The 14,770-nt window shown below is 34.2% G+C and overlaps 1 protein-coding gene across 50 annotated transcripts in view; it reads left to right on the forward strand.

Annotated features, from left to right (window-relative positions):
• CLASP2 (cytoplasmic linker associated protein 2) overlaps positions 1-14,770 on the forward strand; it is a 213,514-nt gene that overhangs the window by 82,184 nt on the left and 116,560 nt on the right. For all 50 annotated transcript variants that reach the window (XM_054483475.2, XM_054483442.2, XM_063662062.1 and 47 more), the window contains 3 exons: positions 2,627-2,719; positions 7,485-7,630; positions 9,996-10,131. In XM_054483475.2, the coding sequence (XP_054339450.1) occupies positions 2,627-2,719; positions 7,485-7,630; positions 9,996-10,131 (375 nt within the window). The remainder of the gene's footprint in view (positions 1-2,626; positions 2,720-7,484; positions 7,631-9,995; positions 10,132-14,770) is intronic.

Consider the following 14,770-nt stretch of genomic DNA (forward strand, 5'->3'; position numbering starts at 1 on the left):
CTTTTTATTTTCTCTATGTCCTGAAACCATGCTGCTAGAGAAAGTCACATGTTAGGGCTCATGATTTTTACTGGAATTCACATAAAATGAACCCTCAACAATCTGATATGCTTACTATGTTTCTGTGATCAGTTATTTCTCTGCTTAGTATAGCTGTCAGACATGTTTCTTACCTTTCTATCCATCAGCCTGTCTCTGTCCTCTCTTCTCTCAGTATATGACCTAGCCCCTTACTTTAGTAAATAAGTAGTCACCATCAAATGGGAACATGATCTTTCTGTTACATTCTTCTCTACTGTGCATTCCTTCTGTCCTGTTGCTCCAGGAACATGGTCCTTCTTCAAAGGCCAGCACCTCCACCAGTGCTCCAAAGCCTAGTATTTTCTGCTTCCTTAACACATTTACACAATCAGTAATCTCATGTGGGTTCAAGCTTTTTCTGTTTATCTCTTAATGTGGCTGGGTTCTTCAGTTTAAGAAAAAGTCTCACTGGACTCCATATCTTCCAGATACTATTTTTTATTTTGGCCCTCACAGTCAACTTTTCCAAAAGAGTTGTCTGTACTTGGTATTTCTGTAACTTTACTTGTTACTCACTTCATCCCACTTCTTTCTAGCTTATTCTTACATTGAAACGGGTCTTGAGTAAATCACTGATCATTGTTGAGGCACCAAAATCAACCCGTTAGGGATTTTTTTTTCCTTGATCTTCTATCAGTATTTAGCACTGTTGACTGTAGCCACTGTTTTGTTATTTAATTTTAGGTGCTTGTGATATGATGTTCTTCCATTTTATTCCCCCTACATCTTTGTCCACTTCATCTCTGTCTCTTTATAGGCACATCCTTCTCTACTTGCCTGATGAATATTGGAATTTCTTAAGGGTTAGTTCTGGGCCCTGTCTTCTCATTCTCTGTTTTCTTACTGAGTCACCTCCTTCAAACCCCTGGCTTCAGTTCCCACGTTTATCTAGATAATGCCGAGATTTTAACCTCCAAGTCATACCTCTCCTGAGTTCCAAAATGATTTATCCACTGTGATTGTTTACCTGACACCCCCTTTCAGATGTCTCAAAGACACCTCAAACTTATCCTCTTTGAAATTGGGATAATGGTCTTCCAGTATTCTGTGTGTGTAAACCATTACTGAATCAATTACAAAAGTTGGAAACCTAGGAATCATTCCACTGCAACAGACACCTAACTTAGTGGGTTTTCAAGCTTCTTTTGCTTGTATGCCTGCTAAAAGAATGTTTAAAGAATTATGTACCCCCTCACCGAAGTACATTTTTGAGTTGACTTTCTTCTTCCTTATTGGGGGAAGGGGAACCTTGCATTGTGTTCCAGGGGAATGCATCATAAGATTAGGGGTGGTAGAAGGTTCTGGAAAATGGCAGAGGGTTATTGTGAAGAGAAGGTGAGAGGCAGGAAAGAGCTAGCTCAGAAGTTTCTTTAACCCCATAACAGTGTTAACCTGGTCACCATCTACCTCTTCAGCCTTGTATCATGCCTTGTTCTTCTTTGCATTTACACACACTCTTTCTTTCTCTCTTGCTCTTACTCTCTGTTAAGCAAAAGTTGAATTTAATAGCTGTCGAAAGTGAAAGATGTAAGGCAGTTTGATGAAGGTACTCAGTTGGTGTCACCAGGAGTCTATTTCTCATTTCTAATTCCTCTGCATTGTCTCCTCCCATGGTCAACAATATGGTTATAGCTGTTCCATCCTCACACCTGGGTCATTTTCTCTTTTCCTAGTTCCCTTTATACTTTTTATTCCTTACTCTGGCTTTCTTTCATTTACTTTGTCACAGAGCCTTTGCACATGCTATTAACTCTCCAGGGAAAGCAAATCTGTCCACTTTGCCTAATGATATCCTACACATTCTTTAGCTCTCAGCTCAAGCTTGACTTTCCTCATAGGTCAAACCCCTCTTATGTATAAACTTTCATTTTCTTTTGTGGGACTTCCTATTTGTAGTTTCATATTTGATGTCATTTGATTGATTTTTAAAATCTCCCTGAGTGTATTGTACTCTCCATAAGGCAAAGACCATGTCTATCTATTTTGGCTAACCATAATCTCTCCATTGCCTAACATAGTACCTCTGTGTTATGTGAATATTTGTTAAATGAATGAAAGAATAATGGTGAACAGCAGTTTGACAAAGGGTTGGCTCCAGAGGAAACAAAATGTAGCTATCCTGACTACAGTTTATCATGACAGAGGAGAGAAAATTAAAACTAACTTAAAACATGTCCTTTTTGTAATATTGGATAATATGTATATGAATGCAATAAGAATAGGTTATACACTTGAAGTCATTTTGAGAAATTAGACTTTTATTTATTCTTAGATATTTTACATCTTGTTTTTAAAATTACAAAGCATTTTGAGAGCATATTTGAAGTTATTCATGAGGGAAGAAATAGCAAAAATGGTAACAAGGAAGAAAAATAAAGCATTTTGTGTTATTATTGTCTATGATGTATTTCTATTCTCCATTAGAAATGGTGCTAGAATGGGAAATAAACTTAATAGGTGAAAGATTATTTTAAATATCAGGGCATAATTTTGATATTGTTCATGGCAAGAAACATTGTTATAATTCTGAATCTTTTTTTTTAAGATTTATTCTAGTCGAGAACTCGAAGAAACGTTAAATAAAATCAGGGAAATTTTGTCAGATGATAAGCATGACTGGGATCAGCGTGCCAATGCAGTAAGTTTTTGTCTTTAATTTTCTTATCTTCTTTCTTTCTTGATGTTCCTTTTAAAAAACATGGAAATTCAGTAGTAGTACTATATGGTATTCTCTTATAAAATAGAGAGGATAGGTAACATTTGTTTCTGGAGAATATATTGATATAATACTCATTTTCTGATTTAGGATCAGTTTTTATTTTGGTTTGGCTGATCAGATGGTGCCTGTCCTACACATTTGGTAGCCTCACCACATGTGCTGTTTTTGACTGGTCAGTAAAATGTGAGATTCAGAGGGCTTTGGCCTTTCTGTGGACTTATATAGTTGCTTATTAGCACTGTCCTCAAGTCATATAAGGTTTACCAATAAAGCAGTTCAGTTTACCTGCATGCTCAGTGTTTTCATAGCATCAATATAAATTCACAACAGGATGTGCATTTATCTGGGTTTTTTTCTTCTCATGTGAATGTGATGAATATTTCTCCTGTGATTTCATTTATAAAGGTCAGATACCTTTGAGTTAAGAATATTTTATTTAGCCTAAATTCCTTAAGGAAAATATTTGATAAAATTTAAAATAATATTTGTGTTGACAATAAGCAATATATTTTTTAAATTTGTGAACTTATTGTTTACATAACCAAATTACATTTACCAAATGAGTACCTCAGAGTTTTCAAGAAGCCAGAGAAAAGGGCTGCATTTGAAGACTATTCTGCTCTGAGAGGTCCCAATCTGGCTGATCATGAAAATCCCTATTTTGATGAATTAAATCAAATGCAGGGCCTTTTGACAAATATGGCTTTTATGACACTATGAACAAAGGACCTTTTTTGTCTTTGTTAGGAAGTCTACATATCTTAAAACATTGAAATACTGTTTTTAACAGAGAGTGTTCCTCCAAATTTGTTAAATATGGCTCCTATTCTTCAATTCTGAGATGAGTCTGATACAGAAAGATTTTTTGTCACAGGTGAACTGTAGAGAAAAATGACAGATTAAGTGTTATTAGTATAAAATGTGAACTTTTTACTTAAGGGTTTTTTTGGTTTTACTTAAAAACTACCCATTTGGAAACAACAGATGGTCTTTTGATTTTTTTTTTTTTATTAGAAAAATGACACAGGCTTATTGTAATAAGTGAAACAATGCAGAAAACTACAGAGAAGAAGTTAATAGTTTCCTACCAATTAAAGAAACAAACTTTTGTGGAGGCTAAGATGGGAGGATTGCTTGAGCCCAGGAGTCTGAGGTTACAGTGAGCTATGATTGTACCATTGTGCTCCAGCCTGGGCAACAGAGTGAAATGCTGTCTCTAAAAAAAATAAAAAAGCAAACTTCATTTTAGAGTATATCCTTTTCTGTGTTATATATATTTAAGCATATATGACAAGATATGCACAATTTTCCCCTACTCTTTTTGTAAACCAAAAAAAAAAAAAAAGAGAGAGAGAGATCATACTTGATACATTACTTAGTAACTTGCTTTTTTTTTTTTTTTTTGGCTTAACAAATCATGCTTATTCAGTACACCTGGTATAGATATCAGGCACATAATAAATAGTTGCTCAGATATTTATTGAGTGCAGGTTAATATGTACATATATTCCTTAGTTTAATATATATACATGTAATTTGTGTGTGTGTATGTTATAGGAATCTGATCTTTTGTTTGTTGGTTTGTTTTTATACTTTAAGTTCTAGGGTACATGTGCACAACATGCAGGTTTGTTACGTATGTATACATGTGCCATGTTGGTATGCTGCACCCATTACTTGTCATTTACATTAGTTATATCTCCTAATGCTATCCCTCCCCCTTCCCCCCACCCCACGACATGTAATTTTTATAATCATTTACCATTTGATGGATTTTCAGTTATTTTTTATTGTTTTGCTATTTTAACAGCGTTTCAATAAACATCCTTACACACATTTGTAACAATGGTGCTTTTATTTTTGTAGATTAGATTTTAAAATGTGGGTTGTTGGGTAAAGAGTTGCTGCAATTTTATTTTAGTAGATGCTGCCAAAATATTTTGAACAAAGGTGTTAGTCATGTATAATCTTACAGTGTTTGAGAGCATCTGTTTTCTTTTCAGTTCTAAAAAATTTTTGCCATTGTGATGGGGAGAAATGTGTCTTTGTGAATTTGTTTATCACTAGTGACTTTTAACATATTTAAATATATCTATTTTACCCAATTTAATCACAGGTTACAATAGTCTCCCCTTATCTATGGTTTCAGTTTCCATGGCTTCAGTTACTCATGGTCAACCATGGCCAGGAAATAAGAAGATACTTTGATAGAGAGAGACCCACATTCACATAACGTTTATTACAATATATTGTTATAATTTTTCTATATTATTACTGTCATTAATCTCTTACTGTGCCTAATTTATAAATTAAACTTTATCATAGGTAAATATGTATAGGAAAAAAAAGCACATATAGGGTTCAGTACTATCTGAGATTTTAGGCATCCAATGGGGGTCTTGGTACATATCCCTTGCAGGTAGGGAGAAACTACTATATTTGTCTTTTTCTTATTTTATTGTCATTCTTTGTGTATCATCGTATACGTTGCAGGTAATTTTATCCTACTGTATTGTGATTTTTATTTTGTTTTTAGTTATAATTTAGACACTTGAAAATTCTCCTCTGTTTATGATAGTTTTCCATTCCTTATATGCCCAAGATTATATAATATTCTTTTGATTTTTTTTCTAATGTCCATAGCAGGGTTTTTTTACATTTACATCTTTATGCATCTGATTTAACTGTAAAGACATTTTTTAAAATTTAGAAAACCTCTGAGTTAAATGTGAAATTGTATACAATAATGGTGTGATAAGTAGACTTTTAGCTTCTGAGTGTGTATGAGCACAGATGTGCACGTGTGTGTATCTCTTTTGATCAGTGTAGTTTTATTATGTATGTCTGGTTTTCATGTGGATAACATTTGGCAATCAAATATTGAAAAAGTAATGCTTTTTCTTGTCTAGTTGCTCTGGCTAGGCCTTCTAGTACTCTGTTGAATGAAAGTGTTGAAAGCAGGCATCCTTGTTTTATTCCAGACCTTAGAGGAAAGGCTTTCTGTTTTTCCCTATTCAGTATGATATTGGCTGTGGGATTCTATTGTAATTGTATTGTATTGTATTGTATTGTATTGTACAAACCACATGCAGGGAGAACAGTATGGAAGTTTCTTAAAAAATAATAAAAATAAAACTAAAACCACAATATGATCCAGCAATCCCACTGCTGGGTATATAGCCAAAAGAAAAGAAATCAATATATTAGAAAGATATCTGCACTTTCTTGTTTATTGCAGCACTATTCACAAAAATCCAAGAGATAGAATATACTTAAATGTCCATCAGTGAATAAATGGATAAAGAAAATGTGGTACATATACACATTGGAATATTATTCCACCATAAAAAGGATGAAATCCTGTGGCTTGCAACAACATGGATGGAACTGGAGGACATTATGTTTAGTGAAATAAGCCAGTCACAGGAAGAAAAAGATTGCATGTTCTCACTAATATGTAGGACCTAAAAAAAAAAAATTGAACTTGAGATAGAGAGTAGAATAATGGTTACCATGGACTGAGAAAGGTAGTTGGGGGTTGGGCAGGGAGAATAAAGAGGAGATGGTTGAAGGGTACAAAAATACAGTTAGAGCAAGAATAAGATCCAGTGTTAGGCAGCACAATAGGGTGACTGTAGTTAACAATAATTTATTGTATATTTCAAAATAACTAAAAGAGTGGAATTGGAATGTTCCTAACAGAAAGAACTGATTGATGTTTGAGGTGATGGATACCCCAGTTACCCTGATTTGATTGTTACACATTGTGTGCTTTTATCAAAATATCACATGTACTTCATAAAAATGTACAACTATTATGTATTCATAATAATTAAAAATTTAAGAAATTAAAAATTCAACAGCAGGCCAGATGTAGTGGCTCACTCCTGCTGGGAGGCCAAGGCGGGTGGATCGGTTGAGGCCAGGAGTTTGAGATCAGCCTGGCCAACACAGTGAAACCCCATCTCTACTAAAAATACAAAAATTATCCAGGCACGGTGGCATGTATCTGTAATCCCAGCTACTGGGAAGGCTGAGGCACGAAAACCACTCAAACCTGGGAGGTGCAAGTTGCAGTGGGCTGCAGTGGCACCACTGCACTCCAGCCTGGGCAACAGAGCAAGACTCTGTCTCAAAAAAAAAAAAAAAAAAAAAAAAAGTTCCACAGCAAAAATAAGTAATGCTAGAAGTTTCCAAATTTGGCACTTTTAAAAATAGGCTCCCATAGTAGATAGTGATGGTAATGGTCACACAACATTGTGAATGCGCTAAATGCCACTGAATTGTATACTTTAAAATGGTTAAAATAGTAAATTTTGTTCATTTGTATTTTATCACAATTAAAAGAAAGACTCCCTATTATCACACTGGGGATTAAGCTAAAAGACGAATAAATAAATAAAATAGATTCCCTTAAAACTTTAGAATTTATGTACTTATAGATTACATTTCTCCATCGTGCTTATAACTAAATCTATAATGTTATTTTTCAGACAGCTTTTTGTTGGCATATTTATTTACAAGATACATTTAATGCTACTAAGATGTCTGAATATAGTAATGTAATGAAACAGTATATATGTTTCATTTATTAGAAAGTTTTTGTTTGAATAATGTAGTTTAGGTAACTTCTTTTTTTTGCACTTCCACCTTTTTTGTCAGTAATGAAAATTCTTTATTTCAGCTGAAGAAAATTCGATCACTGCTTGTTGCTGGAGCTGCACAGTATGATTGCTTTTTTCAACATTTACGATTGTTGGATGGAGCACTTAAACTTTCAGCTAAGGATCTTAGATCCCAGGTGGTTAGAGAAGCTTGTATTACTGTAGCGTAAGTATATTCCTTTTATGATAAGTGTTTTTTATGAATGAATTTAGTACTCACTGATTCAGTGCTCATTAAGTCAAGCAGTAGCAAGATAGCTAAAAAAGTATATGATCCAAAAATCATTTTTATTATACATAAGGATTCAATCTGTATGATTTAAAAAAAATTCCTTAACAGCTCTTTATACCAACATTTTAAGGTTGGTATACAGATATTTAAAATATCTAAAGCCTACTGGTGGATTTTTTTATCATTAATTCTTCAGGTATAAGATGAAAATGAGTGGGTCTGGAAACTGGCTGTATTCACTTTTCTCACTACTAATTTGGGTATTAAACACTCTATTTCTGATATTTTAGCAATTATTCTGGCATTACAACATGCATCATTAACTTAGCAAAACCTAAACTTTAAGTTTGTAGTCTTCAACAATACAAGGATGGTAGAACTTCTATTTATTACTATTTCTGACCTAAGCAGTGTTGTTGCATATGCATTCCTTTGAAGATAGGGGACACAAAAGTGCCTACTAGCAATATTTCTAATCAGGATTGTATTAGATATTCTAGTCAGAAATGAAGAAAAAAAAGGCAATATAAGGATTGTAAGAAAAGGAACAAAACTGCCATTATTAAGATGATATAACTATCCATGCAGAAAACTGCAAGAGGATCTGCAGATAAATTATTATAATAAAGGGACTTTGGCAAAGTTGCAAGATACAAGTCCCAGTATACCAAAATGACCCAATATCTCCAACTAGCAAAGAAAACCCAAATTAATACAAAAACCCATAAAACGTAACCATGAAAAATACACTTAAAACATGACTAGCTCTCTTGCAGAAAACTGGACAATATATGTAAAACATCTGTTTCCAGATAATAGACAGCAGACAGGGTAGGAATGGAATTCTTAAAAGATGCAAGTGATGTTGAACAGTGTGAGTTTTGTCCTGGAGGCGCTATGGGGAAGGAAGGGGGAACCTAAGCAGAGCAAGGCAGTCTCACTGAGGTGAGGAAACAGAGACTAGAGTTTCAGAGGCTGAAGTGGTCACAGTTGGCAGTGCAGAATACTGGAGAGAAGAGGGGAGATTCTCACACACACACACAAAGAGCTACAGGATCGTAATATGGGAATCCACGAGTCTAGATGTATACTAACCTGTCCATGTAAAAGGTACAACTTTCTGAGGAAGGAAGGGAACGAATGCCTGGGAGCTATAAGATAAACAATTCCCAGAGCTCATATAGGGATAGGAGAGGTTTAAGATCTGACCAACCAGAGTGGAAAAACCTTAGTGAACACCAAAGGCAGTCAGTAGAAACCCCAGAAAGGCCATTGCATAGGAATAGTACTAAACCAGCTCTAAAGTAAGGCAACTCTTGACTCTGCCTCTCCCAACAAGCTTATAAAGATCAAGCTGATTCTCAAGTATATTACCTGCCTACCAAAGTAAAACTCATGCTCTTTAAAGGAAGACAACATCCAAACATATCCACACCTCCCTGCTTTTCATTTGAGGTTCCTTTTTGCCTGTGAGTTCGGACATTGGAAAACTAGTATTATAACAGTGCATAGGTCTGAATCTGAGCTCTTTGAATCAAGAACCTGAATTATTGGAGCTAACTCTATCCCAACCATGTTTTCAGTAAGATACAAATATATAAAAATTAACCAGTATTGCAAGCATTGTCAGCACTTTGAGTAGTTACAATATCCCTCCTATTTTAACTAAAATCATACAATGAAAGGCTGATTTAGTTATTTAACTACATAATTGGAAAGAGAAGTCAGATGTCCTAAAGATCACCCAATAAGATATGGTAGAGTTGTATTTTTGACTGTGGATTTGGAAATCCTACTCCAAAGAAGTGAGGGAGTATTTATGACTAAAAAAGGCATGATACTATTAATAGAAATAAAGAACATCTTGAGGAGCATTGATTTGAGTAAGATTTTGAACTTGTTTGTAAAAATATGCTGAATTTAAGATTGATAATGGATCATCAAAATGGAAATAACTCATGGATCAAGACCAAAGGTCAGAACCATCAGAGCTGATTATTTCACCTGATGTGTCCTCAGAGTTAATAATTAAATTCTGAAATGAAATGACTTCTCCAAGTGCTAATTGCAAAGAGATGAGGAAAATGCCAGATTTCAACTTTGGACTAGCCAGTTAAAGATGGGGAAAAGAAGGAAATATGTAGTATCTAGGTTTCCCTTTCTTCTGTTTTTCTGCCATTACAACTGATTAAAATACAAATTCCTAAGTTAATTCAGTAAAAGAGTATTTTAAAATTATATGGTTCTATCTATATTTAATGTTAAACTATTAAAAAATACTTTTTGTCTTCCTTTGTAGCCACCTTTCAACAGTTTTGGGAAACAAGTTTGATCATGGCGCTGAGGCCATTGTACCTACACTTTTTAATCTCGTGCCCAATAGTGCAAAAGTCATGGCAACTTCTGGATGTGCAGCAATCAGATTTATCATTCGGGTAGGTTTGCTCTCTGCTTTTCTTCTGCTGCCTCCTCCCCCCACTTTTCTTTCTTCTTCCTCCCCCTTTTTCTCTCCTTTCCCCACCCCACCCCTCTCTCTCAATGTAAGTCATGGAGTTTCTTTTTGAACTCCAAAAGCAAATCATTTTTGAATTATTTTTCTGAGTGAAAGCCACAGATGGTCATTATAGAATTAGAGGATTGCAAAGTAAACATGTTTGTATATGGAATAAAATACATACACATACATGTACATATGAGTACATATACGTATCTACAGTTACGTGTGTGTATAATCACAAATGTTACAGAAAATAATAAAAGGCAAATTTTTAATATAGTTATGTGCCACCTCACAAAGTTTCAGTGATGGGCTGCGTATACAACAGTGGTCCCATAAGATTATATTATTATATTTTTACTGTACCTTTACTACTTTACTACTTTTGGATATGTTCAGATACACAATACTTACTATTGTGTTACTCTATCCTAGAGTATTCAGTACAGTAATATTTAGTACAGTATTCAGTACAGTAATTCAGCTACAGGTTTGTAGCCTAGGAGCAATAGGCCTTAACATATAGCCTAGGTGTGGAGTAGGCTATACCATGTAGGTTTATGCAAGTACACTCTATGATGTTCATACTATGATGAAATCACCTAATGGATTTCTCAGAATGTATCCCCATCATTAAGTGAGGTATGACTGTATTTCTCTTCACTCATATCTTGAGGAAGTCTGAAAGAACGGAGTTGAAAAAACAAATTTCTCCCTTTGAATTCTATTCCTTTGTTACTAATCACTTTAGCAATTTAATGTGTACTTTTCCAAACTTCTATTCTGTGCCTATACAAATGTATTTGCTACACATATAGAACATGTAAGTATATATAATATATTCTTTAACTTCTTTTTTTAATTATTTATTTATTTATTTATTTATTTTGAGATAGAGTCTCACTCTGTCACCCAGGCAGGAGTGCAGTGGTACGATCTCGGCTCACTGCAAACTCCGCCTCCCGGGTTCCAGCAATTTTCCCGTCTCAGCCTCCCGAGTAGCTGGGACTACAGGCACCCACCACTATGCCCGGCTAATTTTTTTGTAGTTTTAGTAGAGACGGGGTTTCGCCATGTTGGCCCAGGCTGGTCTCAAACCCCTGGCTTCAAATGATCTGCCTGCCTCAGCCTCCCAAAGTGTTGGGATTACAGGCGTGAGCCATCATGCCCAGCCTAGCTTCTTTTTAAACTTTATGTACTTGGGCAGCATCCCTTATCCATATGTGTAATTCTTTTTAATGTCTAAATTGGTCTTCTGTTAAGGATATAGCATCAAATTATCCTCACCAGGCCGGGCACGGCAGCTCACACCTCTAATCCCAGCGCTTTGGGAGGCCAAGGCAGGCAGATCAGCTGAGGTCAGTAGTTCGAGACCAGCCCGACCAACATGAAGAAACCCAGTCTCTACTAAAAATACAAAATTAGCCAGGCGTGGTGGCGCATGCTTATAATCCTAGCTACTCGGGAAGCTGAGGCAGGAGAATTGCTTGAACCCGGGAGGCAGAGGTGGTTGTGAGCCAAGATTGCGCCATTTCACTCCAGCCTGGGCAACAAGAGTGAAACCCCATCTCAAAAAAATATATATATATAAAAAATAATAATAATTATCCTCACCATTCTTATTCCTGCAGTCTTCTTCCTGGAGTCCTTTTTCTCCATTCCTTTGCCAATATTGTCTTTTATCAGTATCTTTGGCATTTTATAATTTAACAACCATTATTTCATATTCTACTTTGCATTTCCTGCATTATTAGGGATGTTAGCTGTTTTTTTCCTTCTATAATTCTTCTATGGATTGTCAGTTTATATTCTGCATTTTTTCTCACTTCTAAGATCTTTTTATATATCATAAGGATATTAATTCTGTGTTTTATATGTTGTGGTATTTTCTATAGTCTGACATTGCTTCAAATATTGTACAAGCTCTTTTGTTATATATCAGAATTTTAAATTTTTATGTATTGAGACTTGTTCATTTTGTGGGTTTTATTATAGTTAAAACAACTTTCCCAATTTCACAGTAACACAAAAATATTCAATCATTTAGAACTTCTGTCATTTTTTTCTTAGGTTTAGATCTAACTGGATTTAATTTTTGTGTGAAATATAGATTTCTAACTTGATATTTCCCCCAATACAAAACCAATTGAGCCAGTAGCATGTGGTGAATTACAATGTAGCCTTTTCTTGAAATGGTGTTGTTTTCATGTAATAAATTTTCATAAATATGTCTGTTTCTTAAATGTATTTTCAGTTTCCTTGATCAGTTTGTCCTTTCCTGTTAAAAAAAAAAGTAAGTTTATTCCTAGTATTACTTTCCCAGGAAGTGTTCTTTTTCACTATTTTCGTATTTTAAATGCTAATTTTCGTATTTTATATTAAATGCTAATTTAAAATACGAAAATGGTCCTTTTTTCCCGTTTCAGGCTTTTTTTTTTTTTTTTTTTTTTTTTTTTTTTAAGATTGTAGACAACCTTAATCCAGAACCTTTGTAACAACGTTAGAAAATATAGAGGCTGGGCATGGTGTCTTACGCCTGTAATCTAGCACTTTGGGAGGCTGAGGCAGGCGGATCACAGGAGTCGAGACCAGCCAGGCCAATATGGTGAAACCCCATCTCTACTAAAAATACAAAAAAATTAGCTGGGCGTGGTGGTGCATGCCTGTAATCCCAGCTACTCCGGAGGCTGAGGCAGGAGTATTGCTTGAACTTGGGAAGGGGAGGTTGCAGTGAGCTGAGATTACGCCGCTGCACTCCAGCCTGGGCGACAGAGTGAGACTCTGTCTCAAAAAAAAAAAAAAAAAAAAAAAAAGGAAGTATAGTGGGAATTATTGAAATCTTTGTTTTATCCTTGAATTGGGTGGGATCATATTTAACGTTAATTAAATATGATTTTTAATGGGCTTCTATGGATATAGTATATTAGACTATGGAAATTTCCTGCTGTTCACATTTTGCTAAATTTTGATCAGGAATAGATGTTGAATTTTATCAGATAGCCCTTTAATATCTTTAGAAATGATTATCTTTGTTTTTTCATTTACTCATTATACATTCAGGAACTAAGTTCTGCTTGGCCATTGTACATTAAGATACTGCTAGATTCGGTTGGCTAATGTTTAGTAAGATTTTGGCATTCATTTAAATGAATAAGTATTTTGTGAATTTTTTTTCCTGTTTTACGTATTTTGTTAATATATTGTTCTGCTATTAGGGTTTAATGGCCTTTAAGATTATATAATAACATTTCCATTGTTTTAGACTCTGGGCATCTTGAATCTTTATTTTGAAATGTTGGCGATCCTCTCGCCTCAGCCTCCCAAGAAGCTGGGATTACAAGTGTGAGCTACTGCACCCAGCTGACTTTTTCTTTTTAGAATGTTATACATTCTTTTATATATACTTGGCAGAGGCATTATTTTGGGTTCTTTATAATTCAGTTTATAGTTTTATTGGTTGTAGTGAGATTATTTAATTTTTCTAATTCTTTAGTTTCTTTTTTTCTTTTTCAACTTTTGGCTCATTTTATTTTTCTAGATTTTTGTGGTATATCTTTAGACAATTTGCACTGCTTTTTCTTTATTATTATAAGGCTTTGGGTTTTCTTCTGAGTTTGGCTTTGGCAGCATCTCAGTGATTTAAATTTACCACATTTTATTTATGTTTTCAATCATTTGTAATTTCCATTTCAACTTCTTTGAATTACATAATAATATTTTCATTTTCAGATGGTGCTTTTGTTCTTATTGTCATTATTTTTGAGTTTCATGACATTCTGATCAGGGAATTTGGTTGTATGATTTATTCTTTGGTGAATGCCTTGAAATTTTATTTGTGTTCTAGTATGTCATCACTTTATATAGGTAGTCGGTTATCATTTACAAATGTAGAATTCTTTAGCATAGAATTGAGTACTTTGTTCATCACTAAATCTAGCTTATGTTTTATTTACGTTATTCAAGTTCTTTATGGTCTCATTTTAAAAAAAAATCTATCTGGTAAATTCTGATTCTAATTTTGTCAATTTCATTTTTCTAACAGTTCTTGATAATATGTACTTTATGTGTGGTCAAGGTTTTTTTTACTATTATCATCTTGAAATAGTATTTTTTTCTTATATTTTGTTTCCTGTTCATTGTGCTGCTTTTCTTTCCTTTTTTTTTGTAATTTAGAAGTTCCTTATTGTCAAGAATAAAACCTTTGTTATGCTCCTCTCTGCCTTTTAAAAAGTATACATTTTATTTCATTCATGTCATGTTTTCCCTTACCCATTGAATTAAATTTAACAAAGATATTTTCATTTTCAGCAACTGTAATTAACTGTAGTTTTTTACTGCTTTTATTTCTGACCCATTTATTGGTATACTGTCACTTCCCTTTTTTTAATTGATTCTGGGTCATTCTTGTTTGGCTTTAGTGTTTTCTCACTTTTCATATATATTTTTATCTTTGTATATTTTGATTTGGCTTTTCCATGCCAATTCAGAATATGGGGACTAAAAATTTGACCGTTGAACTTCAGGTTCACTTTCCTTTTCTTTCACAAATTTTGTTGTTGTTGTTATGGAGTCTTGCT

The sequence above is a fragment of the Pongo pygmaeus genome, chromosome 2 (genome assembly GCF_028885625.2).
Source record: "Pongo pygmaeus isolate AG05252 chromosome 2, NHGRI_mPonPyg2-v2.0_pri, whole genome shotgun sequence".
Classification (NCBI taxonomy): Eukaryota; Metazoa; Chordata; class Mammalia; order Primates; family Hominidae; genus Pongo; species Pongo pygmaeus.